Below are 14,631 nucleotides of genomic sequence, written 5' to 3'. Positions count from 1 at the left end.
GAGAAACACAGATTCTGGAAAGCATATTCATTATCTGGCTGTTAAAAGCAATGGAGCATGCAAGCCTCACCCTGCCTGGGCTACCTGAGACATCAACAGCTCCCTTTGATTAAGTGACTGCCAGCTAGTCACCTTCTCACTCTAACCTTGATGTGGCAGCACTGTGACAAGTGCATACAGTGTAACATCACAAAATGTTCACAAATAGATGGCTTAATTTGTTTTAATAGCCCAGTCCCTTGCAGCATTTCAGCAGCAAACTCTGGGTTTGAGGACAGAATATATCAGCTCTTTACATGGAACTTACCTGGAAGCCAGCTGGCAGGAAGCCAAGGAGAATCCTGAGAGGTCCAAAGATCTCAGTCTTTACCCACCAGACAGCACTTAATAAATTCCAAAGGAATTCCACCCACCCCAGCTGCACCATTTTTAAGTTGCAGGACTCAGGATCTGATGTACTGACTTTAAAAAATTACAGCTTCTTAATATATCCCCTGTAGCTGAGTATTACTTGTGTACCAAAAACACCATCAAACCTGAATGCATTTCCATTTCATAATCAGAAACAACTAAGACACCACAGGTTGAAATTTGATTTTTATTTCACTCGTCTTGCAGTCGCTGTCAGTCGCCATCTCCCACCATGTTTTCATGGGTCTGAGAACATTTGCCTTTTTTTTCTGCAGCTGCTGGAGTAAGATAGTTATGTGGTTTTTACACAAGAAAGAAGAATTCAACCTCTGCAATTGTAAAGAGGAACTCAAAACTTTGAACCTTCATTGGTCCATCTTCAGATGATAAGCAAGCACATTCTCAGTTATTTTTAAATTTAGTATGATTTTAGGAGTGGACCTGGCACACAAGTGCTGAATACTATGAATGTTAGAACTCTGAACATTTGACATTGCTGTTTGAGTTCATGTATCACCTGCAAATCATTTCATTTCCAACTGCCAAGGTTTTAAGAACAGGAATATACAAGACACAGGGAGAACCCAGCCTGAATTTTAAAAATAGCAGGACAGGATAAAAGCCTGTTGAGCACTGAGAACTAGTCTTCCCAGACATCATTAGGCAAAGCAGGAGAACATTGTTTATATATATATAAATAATAATAACTTTTCAGCATAGGGCTGGGTTTCTATGCATGAGGATGAAGGCTCATGAGCACAACTTACCTGGACTCATTTAGAGATAACAACAAAATCTTAATATAAAAAGTTCTAAATATAAACTTATCACTGTAAAGATTCAGATCAGATAGCATGTACACCTTGCCATAAATAATTTATCTCCTGCAAGCAAACCTCATCTGCTCCTGGCAGCAGGCTGGGATATTGGAATGAGGACAAATGCTTTCTTTAGCAACATAGAGGTTTTCAGCAACTTTCAAGCAGGTTTACAACTCCTGTGGCTGAAAAAGTATATGCATGTTTATCAAAGCAAAATCCATATATTTGAGATGCTTTTGCTCAGTGGGATCCAGGTCCAAGATGTGAGTTTTTAGGGACAAATGCAACATAAATGGGAAAATTCATACTCTGCTTCACAGCCCAGTGGATAGTACAGGTGTAAAGAAACACAAATTTTCTCTCCTGAAATTTTGGATGGGTGTGCCTTTAACACAGATTGCAACCATGACAGTATGAAATTATGCAAAAATATACAAAGTAAAGGTGGACTGAGACAATGGAAAGCCACAGGCAGCACCAGATCCATGTGGAGGTGAAGAGAAATTGAGGAGGGGGGGGAAAGGAGAGATGCCCTCTTTTATCAAAAGCAAGGAGGAGTGCTTTTCTTTAAAAAGCAACATTATCTCTAGAAGGGAGAATTCTCACTATCCTGTTTCAGCCTTCAGTAACTACAGCTGAGACAGACCTAAGGCAAAGCAGGGGAAGGGAGAACAGACAGAAGGGCCTGAGGAAAGAAGAAAAGAAAAAGATAAATGAAAGCATTCATTGAGCTGAGTGGAGAAAAAGGAAAGCAAGTTTAGGGGTGGCAGGAGGTTTAAAAACAAATTTACATCAATGAGGGGCTGGGAAAAGTAAAGTCAGGCTGAGGAGCTGGGCCAGTCCCACAGGGCAGGGCAAGTTCTGAGCCACACACGGAGATTAACACTTAACTACACATTAAAATATGGTCTTTAAACCAAATATGAACTTGCAGCAAGCTTGTTGGGCTGCAGGCAGTGAGGGGAAGTGTAAGCAAAGCTACAGCTGGGACAGGGACAAGGCAGCACCTCAGCATGGCATGGCCGCCACTTCCCTCAGCCTCACCTCAGCATTCCCTGGTGGGCCATGGCTGCTTCAGTCCCTGGTCACAGTCTGGGCATGGTCATGGAACTCCACGAGCCACAGGACACCTCTCTGAGGGTGACACACTCCGTCCTGACAGCTTCATCCCACGATGAGTTTGTCACAGCAGCCTCATGCCAGGCAGGTCATGGCGACTGTGGGTGCATGAGGGGAAAAAGGCGGGAAATGGACCCGGGAATGTGTGAGGGGAAAAAGGCGGGAAATGGACCCGGGAATGTGTGAGGGGAAAAAGGCGGGAAATGGACCCGGGAATGTGTGAGGGGAAAAAGGCGGGAAATGGACCCGGGAATGTGTGAGGGGAAAAAGGCGGGAAATGGACCCGGGAATGTGTGAGGGGAAAAAGGCGGGAAATGGACCCGGGAATGTGTGAGGGGAAAAAGGCGGGAAATGGACCCGGGAATTTGTGAGGGGAAAAAGGCGGGAAATGGACCCGGGAATGTGTGAGGGGAAAAAGGCGGGAAATGGACCCAGGGATGCATGGGGGTATAAAGGTGGGAAATGGGGGCCAGTAGTGCATGAGAGGGAAAAGGCAGGAAACTAGTTTGACTGGGGATGCATGATGGGAAAAAAGATAGGAAACAGGGCTGGGGGTGCATGAGGGGAAAAAGGTGGGAAATTGGACTGGGGTGTGTGAGGAGAAAAAAGGCAGGAAGGTCCCCTAGTACCCTCAGAGTGTACTGCAATGCCCCATCAGGTGTGAGGAGAGCTACCAACACAGCCCAGACAGCAGCTGCTGCGCAAATCTATCAGATTCCTACCCCTACTGTGAGGGTCAGGGGTACTATAATAATTATTTCTGCTATTGTTGTTGTTGTTCACAGAATCACCAAATAACAGGTTGGGAGGAGATCACCCAGTCCAACCCCCCTGCCCAGGCGGGTCACCTGGAACAGGTGACACAAGAAGGTGTCCACATGGGTTTGGAATGTCCCCAGAGAGGCAGACTCCAGGCCCTCCCTGGGCATCTGTTCCAGTGTTCTGCCACCTTCCATGGGAAGAACTCCTTCCTCATGTTGAGATGGAACCTCTTGTGTTTTATTTTATGTCCATTGCTTCTTTTCCTATTACTGTGCACCACTGAAAAGAGTTTGGCACCATCCTCTGACACCCCTTGGAGACATTTATATGCATTAATGAGATCTCCTCTCAGTCTTCTGTAGACTAAATAGGCCCAGCTCCCTCAGTGTCTCCTCATAAGGAATTTGCTTCAGACCCCTCTTCATCTTTGTGGCCTCCTCTGGACCCTCTCTAGTAGTTCTTTGACTTTCTTGAACTGTGGAGACCAGAATAGGACACAATACTCCAGATATGGCCTCACTTGGGCTGAGATTATTATTATTATTATTATTATTACTATTATTATTATTATTGTTGTTGTTGTTGTTATTACTATTATTAATGAGGCTACCCCTCGGTCATGTCTCTTTTCCCACATTAGCATACAGGATCACCCAAGAGGTTTAAATTCAGGCAGTCCTCACAGAGAAGTTTATTTTGTCGGTTATTTTAGGTAGCCAGGCCAAAGGTGCAGGAGGAATTCTAGACATACACTCCATGCTTTTTTCTGGAGCAATGCAATGACTCTCCTGTAGTCATAGGTTCGCCTGCCTTTCACCAAAGGGAATCCAGCTCCAGGGGCCACGTGCTAGCCCAGTTCCATGGAGAGGGACCAGCCTTTCTCCAAAGGCTGTGGTAACCTCTGCTGGCAGCTCCTGGCTGCTACAATTACTAAGATGTTATTAGAGGTGAGCTTGTAGTTGAGCAGGAAAAAAAGACATCATAAGAGGTATTTCACATTTGCTTACTCATACTTTTGTATGCATTTGCTACTACAGAGGATTGGAACTTTTTATTTGAATATGTATTTTTAAAGCATCAGTGATTTAGATAAATTAGGACCCTGTTCATCCAGGTATGAACATGTTTATTTCCTCAGACAGTGCAGCCTTTGTTACCAAGCAGGTCTGTAACTGTAGTTTGCAGCTAATCTACATTATTCTATTTGAAGATGTGGATACACCATCGAGTGTCATCTGACATACCTGAGGGATGCATTTTATGCATAGGATAATATCAATAATGCTACTTTTTTTCCAGTGTTTAAACAAATATGTCACACCTGTGACTTATATCCAATCCTGTCCCACTTCTTCAAATGGCAATATTTCATATCTGTGTAAGACAGGTACTATTCACATCAATAGGTACATTAAAGGCTCCAGGTGAGGCCATGGTCATAAGTTGTAGGAACTACAAATGTTGTCTTTTTGCTCTGAGAAGTTTAAAATCTAAACAGATTTTGGGCAGGACAGGAATAAAATGCAGGCAATGGATATAGGATTCCAATTTAGCTTGATTCCTATTAGTGTGCTTTACTCTGTAGGTGCATGCAAAGAGATGGAATACATATGGGATAAATGAGAGCTGGGTTTTACTGGAAGCTTCTATCACATTGGCAAGAAATCAGGTGCTAGTCTTCATTTCAACTATTACCAGCAGAAACAGATTGTCACCTCATCCATGGAAAACCTAACACTTGCCTCCCATTCTATTTGCAACTATAGTTTGTGGTCTTCTATCTCCTTAATTGAAATACTTAATAGAAAAGCTTCTATGAGGCAAGATTTCAGCCAGAATTAATTTCATTTTCTCTACTCTGCAGGTTTCTGTTATTTTACCATAGCTGAAACAGCAGCCCACAGCAACAAACATGCTTCAATCTGAAGGCATTCTGAGAATTCCTGCTTAAGACATATGCTTCTAGTCTACCAAAACCATGATTTCTAAGAAAAATCTGTGGCCGCACAACTGCCTCAAAATGGAAAACATCATGTAGACAATGTGCATGCTGCTACAAGTCAGACCTTAATTGACCAAAAATATTAGATAGAGCTGTCTGTTTAATTAGACATGGATCAAAAATGAAGAACTAAGTACTTCCCCATCACTCCCTGCAGGTTTTGAAGTTGGCATTTCCCCCCCTCTGCATATAGTTAGTTGCTTGCCTCGGGTTGTAAGGAAATGCAGAGGGCTGTTATTAAAGCACTGATAATTTGCTGAACTCCATCTTTTGTGGAACTTGCTGAGTTAGAAAATTCCTTTTCACCTCCTCCCCCACCCCTCAACTAGAATTGAACTGAAGAACAAATACCACATTACGGTGCTAGGTAAAAGGATCAACTGTGTTTGCAGTTAAGTGACTAGCACAAGACAGAACAAATCCTACAGCTCAAACCTGTCCAGCTAAACTATGAGCAAAATAAAAAAGGTATTTGCTTTTTAAAAGAATATCAGAACAAAGACTTTTAGGATTTGCTGTGCTTTAGTTCTTTATATTCAGATATTGACTCCCAGTATAGTTTGTTAGAAAGTTTTACAAGCCTGGAGATAAAGAATTGCCACTGCAATGAGAGAGATTCTGAGAATGCAGAAAACATGAGGCCAACTCATCAACTGTTCAGTGGTGGCCTCAACTCAGAGGTCTGCATTTCAGCACTGCAGCCCCTGACAGGAAGGATTTTTATCCAGTTCTCCATGTACCATCCTAGTGAAGCAGTAGTGGGTTCTTTCAGTGGCTCAAGTTAAAATCAGCAAAGCTGGCAGTTTAGAACCTTCCCCTTCTGCCACAGATATGTGTTTCCAAATTGGCATAGCTAAATTCCATGTGTTCCTCATTACATGTCAACTGCTACCATTTTAAACTAGCCTTAATATTCTTGTAAACTACAGAAATCGGGCAGTATAGAACCATCCAATTATCCCCAGCACTGACCTCAGTGTAGATAAGCAGAGCTACTTCTCCATCAGGTGCTCTCATTAAATCTGCTGCCAAACAAACATCAACCAGCCCAGTCTCTCAGCTGACAAATAAAAAGGAGATGTCAGACACCCACAGAATCACCAGGCTTTTTGCAAGATGGATGGACATCACTTAAACCACATAGAAGTATTACCAGGAAGCACAGATTTTGACATTTCTCATCATTTCTTCCCAACATGAAGCAATCGTTTGCATTCCTTCCCCTGCTTGATCCACTTTTGCAAAGGGACTGATCTTTCTATTAATCATTGATAGAAGAATGCTCTTGTCTTATATTAAAATGAAAGAGATTTTGTTTGCCTCTACTTGCTTGTCTTTTTTACACATATTCAAGTCCTTCTCTGCTCCATGACATTCTTCAAACCTACATTTTGGTACAGCTGCTTTGTAGTTCAAAGACATGAGAAGAGGCAATATTTTGGAACAAACATTTTTAATGATTTAACATGTACAGACACTGGTTGAACAGCACTACCAAGGAAGGAGGATGCAGTTTCTGTCCCATTGAGTGGACAAAGGTCACATGCACTTCTGATCACATCCTGTTTTTCTAGGAGAGAAAAGGGCCAGGAATTCCCACAAAATTGTCCAAATCACATTGGTTCTTACAACTTCTTATAATTACTGCTTCACACAGTGGTATCACCTGCTAATGAATTAATACCAAGTTGGAAAAGGAAGCAAGAGCAAGCCATCAGCATCTTGACCTCATCAGCCATGGTGCAAACACATGAAATGCTGGAATATATCTCAGCGGGAGTGATATGATAGACCAAGCTGATCGCCTTCCCTAGGGAAAATTAATATGAAGTGCTGGAATGGGGTGAAGAATCTGTTTAACACTGAAAAGCGAAGCAACCTCTGCTACCCTCTGAAGACAGCATTTCACACTGCATCCTCACCCTGTTGCAGCAGCCTGCCATAGGATGGCAGCAAAGGGGAGACTGATTTTCAGTTGGATAAACTGCTAAGGCTAAAGCTCTCAAGCTTTTGGAAAAACAAGACTTCCAAGACGATCTACTGATGGAACCATTATTTCACTTGATGACTTCTGGGAAAGAACAGTGAAAACAATGCAAGCGGATTTTATCTAATGACTGGTACTACTTGTTTATATCATTTGTGATTGCAATAGCATTCTACAGATCATTTGCAGCAGGATACTCCACCACTGTTTGTTCTTTGTGCTTTTATCTTCAATACCTCTGTAGACAGACTTTTGTATATGTTTTTATTAAATTTTTATTTTAAGCAGTTTAGGCAAGCATATACAAAGTCAAAACTATGGGGGAGATGGATGGGACAAAACCAAGAGAAATGAGGCTCTGCCTAAAGACATGAAGAGCACAGTTTAGTCTGGCACTTAAGACTTTGCAGGAGGAGCAGAAATTTAGTTAGCATTTTACGAGTTCTCTACTCACCTTTTCTGTGTTGTATGGTCATTAGAGGGAGAGAGTTGAAATTGCAGCTTTAGAGAGCTAGGAGCAACTGTGGGAGAACCAAGGCTGTTGTAGTGTCATTCTGATCAGGCCACAATTCCAGAGTATGTCAAGTATGACTAACAGCAAATAAAAAGCATCATGACTTTAGCTGAGCTCATGCAACACAGCTGACCTCAAAGGACGGCTTGCACCATGTTCTGATGTTCTAACTACTTCATGCACAAGAGCATCATTAAACAGGTGTGTGAGGCTGGCCAGGCTGGGCACTTGCCCTTGTGCTCCAAGGGCTTCAGGATGCAGAGCCCTTCTGCTCCCTGTGGTGCTGCTGACAAGGGGGAGAGTCACTGGTGCCGAGGCAGTGCCTGCATTGAGGCTGTTGTGGCACCTCAGCACTGGTGGGGGACCATGGGCTTGGCTGGGGTGCTGCAGGTGCACAGCCCTGTGCAGAAGTCCCTGCATGGGAAGGGAGTGGCTGGAAGAGCTGAGCTGCCTCAGGGGATGCGCAGAGGGTGGGTGACATCAGGATCACAGGCTTGCTGAAGGTGGCAGCAGAAGATGCATTGGCAAGGCAGGGTAGAAAATGTTCCTGCCATCCATGGAACTTGGCTACGGTTCAGGGGCCTTTGCAACACACCTCAATCCAGCTGAATGTAGTCCTGTGGCTCCTGAAGCACACCAGCTTCTGGTGTCCTGGCTTGCAGCAGGACCTGTTTTTCCCAATTAAGTGCCCAAGGGAGCAGGTGGTCTGGAGTTATCTTGCTGCATTGGTGGGCAAGAAAGAGAGGAAGCAGTGGGACAGAAGCTGTCAGGAGATGTTGGGGGACACATTTCTATGGAGGGCCTGTCTCAGGTAGGCAGGCACATAAGAGGATGTTGGGTGCCACAGCACAGCCCCATCAGTGTGACATCATGAAGCTGGTGGGATCACACTGGAGCCTGGGCAGCTCCTCTCCTCGCAGTGCTCACCACAGCTCAGGTGCCATGGCCAGACTTGCTGAGCCAGGATGTGGCCTTTGGGCACAGGGACCCCATCTTGCTGCCCAGGCAGGCCTGTGCTCCTGGGACACTGACTGACCCCTGTCTTCTCCCCTCTCTTCTCTTCCTCTCCAGGTTCCCAGGTCCAGGCAGCGCTGACTCAGCAGCCATCCTGAGTGTCAGACAAGTGAAGGAGACCAGAAACACCGTCAGGATCACCTGCTCTGGGCTTAGCAGCAGCTATGCTTATGCTGGCTGGTTCCAGCAGAAGGTCCCTGGCAGTGCCCCTGTCACTGTGATCTATGCTAATGACAAGAGACCCTCGGACATCCCTTCGCGATTCTCCGGATCCTTATCCGGCTCCACGGGCACGTTAACCATCACTGGGGTCCAAGCCGAGGACGAGGCTGTCTATTTCTGTGGTGGCTATGACAGCAGCAGTGGCAGCTATGGTGTATGGTGACAATGAGTACCAGGAAGTGAGACACACTCCAAAACCAGAGGAAATATTTTGGTCCTTCTCCCTCCTGGCTGGACGTGTGAATGAGGCAGATTCCTGTCCCTTCTGCATGGCCACAGCACGGAATGTTCTCTCTTTGGTGTTGCAGAGATCAGGAAGTGACTGTGCAGCTGGGGCCCATTGTCCTGTTCCTACAAAGATCTTGGTGTAGCTGTGTCCCTTACAGCCTCTTGATACTGATGACCATCTCCTCCTGTGCTGCAAGAACTTCTTCTGTGCAGCCATCCTGCAATGGGCTGAACTCTTCTCCTCAAATGAGCCTGTGACCTTGTCCCTGTCTGTTCTGCCCTTGACTGTTGCATTCCCTGTAACCTTGTCCAGGAAGGTCTGTGCTCCTGGGAGACTGGCTGATCCTCCTCTACCCTCTCCCTCTCCACATTCCCTGGTCCAGGCAGCACTAGTGAATCATCCTCAGTGTCAGCCAACATGGGAGACACCGCCCGGATTAACACCTGTGGTGGCAGTGGCAACTATGCCTGGTATCAGCGACAACTATGGCTGGTACCAGCAGAAGGTCCCTGGCAGTGCCCCTGTCACTGTGATCTACAGCAGCAACAGCAGACCCTCGGGCATCCCTTCGCGATTCTCCGGTTCTGCCTCCGGCAACACGGCCACGTTAACCATCACTGGGGTCCAAGCCGAGGACGAGGCTGTCTATTTCTGTGGTAGTGCTGACAGCAGCAGTGATGCTGCACAGTGACACAGAACAATGGGGAAGCGATACAAAAGCCTCCCACCTCAGCTGTCTCTGAAGAGTCTTATGACTGTGCCCTTCTCCTGTCATTTGAGGAAGGGACGACCTCCCCGCAGCCCTGTCCCTGCATATTGAGCCAGCAGCAAGGTCTCCCTATGCTCCTCAGCTTCTGTCAAGGGACATGCTGGCTGCTTCTCAGTCCAGCTGTGCCCATCACCCCTGCACACCACACCAGGGAGTTCAGCCTTGTGGCCCCAGCACCAAGTGCCAAGGGGCTGGGCCAAATCTTTGCCTTCAAAGCCTAGGAAGGGATATTTCCCATGGGTGCTGGAGCTCTGGGGTCATGCATGAGGCTGCCAGGGCAGATCAGGGCTGGTCAGGGAATGCTCTGTTGTGTTCAAGAGAAGCTGCTGGGCTAAGGCTGCATTGGCTGTGTGTACTCAGTGCCAGCCTACTGGGCTCACTTTCAGCCTGTGCAGGAGCCCCCAAGCACCTCTGGCCCTCAGAGAAGCCCCTGACCCTGGACAACATCCCACTATGACCCCACAACAAAATCACCTGCTCTGGGAGTAGCGGCAGCTATGGCTGGTACCAGCAGAAGGTCCCTGGCAGTGGCCCTGTCACTGTGATCTACCAGAATGACAAGAGACCCTCGGACATCCCTTCGCGATTCTCCGGATCCAAGTCCGGCTCCACGGGCACGTTAACCATCACTGGGGTCCAAGCCGAGGATGAGGCTGTCTATTTCTGTGGTAGCTATGACAGCAGCAGTGGTGTCCAGCACCGTGGAGGCACTGACTCCAGCATTCTCTTTACTTTTGCTGCTGCCATTTCTCCCTGCAGGACCCTCATCTTTTGGGTTCTGTCTGCAGCTCTGGGCCCCTCCATTGCATCTTGGGGACTTTGGGCACAGGGGTACCACCCTGCTGCCCAGTCTGTGCCCCTTGGACACTGACTGACTCCCCTCTTCTCCCCTCTCCTCCCTCCCTCTCCAGGTTCCCTGGTCCAGGCAGCACTGAGTCAGCCATCCTCACTGTCAGCCAAGGTGGGAGACCCCATCAGGATCACCTGCTCTGGGGTTAGCAACATCTTTGGCTTTGGCTGGTTCCAACAGAAGGTTCCTGGCAGTGGCCCTATCCCTGTGATCTATAACGACAACAAGAGACCCTCGGGCATTCTAGATCCACATCCAGCTCCACAAACACCTTAACCATCACTGGGGTCCAAGCCAAGGACAAGAGAGTCTATTTCTGTGGTAAATGATGGCAGCAATGCTGGTCAGCACATTGGAGGCACCCTCATGCCCTGTGTTCTGTGTGCGTCTCTGGGCCACTTCATGGTATCTTTGGGGCCTTTGGGCACAGGGTCTGCGTCCTGCTGCTATGGCAGGTCTGTGCACCTGGGACACTGACTGATCCCTGTCTTCTCCCCTCTCTTCTCTCCCTCTCCAGGTACCCTGGTCCAGGCAGCAGTGACTCAGCCATCCTCTCTGTCAGCCAAGGTGGCAGACACCATCAGGATCACCTGCTCCAGTAGCAGCTACGGCTACTATGGCTGGTACCAGCAGAAGGTCCCTGGCAGTGGCCCTGTCATGACAAGGCTCACCCCCAGATTGGGGTGACCCCGGGAGGTGGTAAAGTCTCTCCTCCAACCCGGGCCTTCAAAGAAAGACTCAGTAGTCTTCAGTCGTCCAGTCTCAAGGTAGTTTATTGCGTGTTATCTCAAAGCACACGCACTCCCTGACACTCTCCCTGACTCCTTCTCCCTCTGCGTCTCTCTCCGTCTCCCCCGCCCAAGGGGCTGGTGCCATCTTTTATATCACACATTACCTATTAAATGTTTCTAGTTTTTCCCCAATGCCTATTACCTATATTGAACAGTGACTTTCTACTCTAAACCAATCTGTGAGTACCAACATCACCAAGAACATGGAGGATAGGAAGGAGAAAGAAGGAGGACAGGGCATGCCCAAATCCCTCCATCTTAAAACTTCTGACCCCCATGTACAAAACTCAGACCCCTCTGTACAAGGCCTAAACCCCCCCTGTACAGCACTCAAAAATCCTTCCTTTCACTTTGTGACTACTTCCATTATAATATCTAAACTTTTGTGATTTCTTGTTCTTCCTGCAAGGTTGGTAAATTGTTCCATGGATCAAATTCAAAACCACAGGGGTTTCCGCCTGCCTGCCAGGGTCTCAGATGCTTCTGACCTGGACCTGGAACATCCAAGAGTGTCTGAGGGACACCTTGGGTTCCGACTGTCACTGTGATCTACGATAACAACAAGAGACCCTCGGACATCCCTTCGCGATTCTCTGGCTCTGGGGGCACGTTAACCATCACTGGGGTCCAAGCCGAGGACGAGGCTGTCTATTTCTGTGGTAGCATAGACAGCAGCTATGTTGTTGTAATGAAAATGACAGATTTTCAAATTATGTACAGGGGAAATGAAAATGGCATTTTACTGTTCCTCTCATCGCCAAGTAGAGTGATGGATGTGAGGCTGGGGCAGGTTTTTGTCTCCTCTGCATGACTGTGGCTACAAATGTCCCCCCTTTCGTGTCCTAGGGCACTGAAGGGAAACCTGGGGCTGGGGAACATTGTCCTGGTCCCTACAATACTCATGGTGTGTGGCTTTGTCCCCCATCCCACTGCCTCTTGCTACTGATGACCACATTCTCCTGCTATTGCCAGAGGTACCTCTGTGCTGGGATGCCTTGGGGTACGTTTGGCTTGTCTCTCCTACCCAGATTCACTAGTGGCTGTGGTTGCACTCATTGTCCTTTGAGTGTGGTATTCCCCATCCCCCTGCCCAGGAGATGGCCATGTTCCTGGAACACTGGGTGAAACCTCTCTACTTCCCTCTCTTGCCCTTCTCCATAGTCCCTGGCCCAGGCAGCATCTCTGAGTCAGCCATCCTCAGCGTCAGCCAGTCTGGGAGAAACCATCAAGACCTCCGGGGCTAGCAGTGGCTGTGCCTGGTCCCACAGAAAGATCTCTGATGGTGCCCCTGTGATCTATAACAGCTTGAAGAGACCCTCAGTGGTGCTGGAGGACATTGAAATGGCATGGCTTCTGAAGGGAAGAGCTGTGCTGGGGCTATTAGTCCCTGCCCTCAAAATGCCCTGTCCTATGGTTGCTCAGAGGATCTAGGACAATCCCTGTCATGATCTCTGGACATTCTGGTCCCTGCCAGTCCCTGCCAGTTCTGGGCTGATGCCAACTCATCTCTGGTGCCAGCAACTGTGCCAAAGGACCCTGTGTCTGTGTGAGAGCCTCTCCCCTGTGAGCAAAGGCTGCCGTGGGCAGGGTGCCATGCAGAAACCCTGATGGCCGTGGCCAGGGCCGGAGGAATCTCTGGTGGAAGCCGTGGCAGGGGTGAGAGGCAGCAAGGGCAGAGTCCTGTTGCCGGGCTCTGCTCAGTTCCTGCAGTGCTGTCCCTGAGGCCCTTCTTGTCCCCACACGGTGTCAGTGTGGCTCCACTGCACAGGCAGCAGGCTCACGGGGCAGGCAGGAGGCAAAGGGGCTGTGGCCAGCCAGGTGCCAGCGAGGTTCAGAGCAGCCCCGCAGGCTCCTTTGGCGGCTGCCGCGGGCCATGCTGTGCACAGGAGGCAGAGGGGCAGCCCCTGGCTGGACAAGAGTGCAGGTGCTTCGTGATTGATACAAACACCAGACCACCTCTACCCACAGTCGCTGCAAAACTGCTGGAGACCCTCAGCTCACTTTGAATTTGGAGGAAGTGGGGGCTTGATTTTCCTTAGTGTTGTTGAGCCTGGAAGCTCCTGGTCTTGGTGTGGTTCCCATTCCCTTTCAAAGCCCTATTTCTCTGCTCTGCATTTCTCTTGTGGCAATTCAGAGAGGCACAGGGTGGCACCCTCAGTTGAAGCAGGATGTGGTTTTCCCAGCTGATGATCAGCAAGAGGGAGCACAGTGCCCTGTGTGACCAGGAGGCACCAACCAGCCTTGGGTGCTCCAGGACAGGTGGATGTGTCCCCATGGCCAGGTGGTGTTGTCCCTGCTCTGTGCACAGAACTCCCAGTGTAGCAAGGCCATGGTCCTACTGGAACAGGCTCGGGGTAGTCTGCAGCTGATCTGAGAGTACATCAGCCATACTGGGAAAGGAGCAGGCAACCCAGAGCGATCTTTGGTGGGCCAGAGGTGCCTGCAGCATGTGGTGGTAGCATTGGGACAGGACTTCCAGGGAACACTGGGTGCCACATATCCATGGAGGGCCTGTGCCTGGGCATGTAGGGGCTTAAAAGGAAGTCAAGGCCCACAAGACAGCCCAGTCACTGTGAGGATATGGAGCTGGTGGGATTGTACCATGGCCTGGGCCATTCTCCTCGCAGTACTTGCCCACAGCTCAGGTGCCATGGCCAGACTTTCTGTGCCTGAACAGGGCTTCTGGACACAGGGGCCACATGCTCTTCCATCAAGAGGTCTGTGCTCCTAGGACACTGACTGACCCCCGTCTTCTCCCCTCTCTTCTCTCCCTCTCCAGGTTCCCTGGTCCAGGCAGCACCAAGTCAGCCATCCTCACTGTCAGCCAAGGTGGGAGACACCGTCAGGACCACCTGCTCCGGGATTAGCAGCTGGGGCTATGCTGGCTGGCATCAGCAGAAGGTCCCTGGCAGTGCCCCTGTCACTGTGATCTACAACAGCAACAGCAGACCCTCGGACATCCCTTCGCGATTCTCCGGATCCCAGTCCGGCTCCACGGCCACGTTAACCATCACTGGGGTCCAAGCCGAGGACGAGGCTGTCTATTTCTGTGGTAGTGCTGACAGTAGCAGTGATGCTGCACAGTGACACAGAACAATGGGGAAGCGATACAAAAGCCTCCCACCTCAGCTGTCTCTTAA

General features: G+C 48.6%; 1 protein-coding gene, 1 long non-coding RNA gene and 1 gene segment (V, D, J or C); 2 read left to right on the top strand and 1 right to left on the bottom strand.

Moving 5' to 3' along the window:
* Window positions 1-584: 584 nt before the first annotated feature.
* Window positions 585-2,680, bottom strand: LOC128816435 (uncharacterized). Its single transcript, XR_008439903.1, has 2 exons — window positions 2,277-2,680; window positions 585-689 (listed from the first exon to the last, which is right to left on the bottom strand). It is a non-coding gene; the product is annotated as an uncharacterized LOC128816435 (long non-coding RNA).
* Window positions 2,681-7,982: 5,302 nt separating this feature from the next.
* Window positions 7,983-10,976, top strand: LOC128816500 (titin-like). Its single transcript, XM_053994163.1, is given in 7 exon segments — window positions 7,983-8,086; window positions 8,493-9,011; window positions 9,394-9,470; window positions 9,473-9,564; window positions 9,566-9,768; window positions 10,340-10,518; window positions 10,762-10,976. Coding segments are annotated over 7 exon segments (1,389 nt in total).
* Window positions 10,977-14,093: 3,117 nt separating this feature from the next.
* LOC128816433 (Ig lambda chain V-1 region-like) lies at window positions 14,094-14,631 on the top strand. The segment is given in 2 exon segments: window positions 14,094-14,136; window positions 14,271-14,631. Coding segments are annotated over 2 exon segments (351 nt in total).

Source organism: Vidua macroura, chromosome 18 (genome assembly GCF_024509145.1).
Source record: "Vidua macroura isolate BioBank_ID:100142 chromosome 18, ASM2450914v1, whole genome shotgun sequence".
NCBI lineage: Eukaryota > Metazoa > Chordata > Aves > Passeriformes > Viduidae > Vidua > Vidua macroura.
This window is presented reverse-complemented; position numbering and strand designations above follow the sequence as displayed.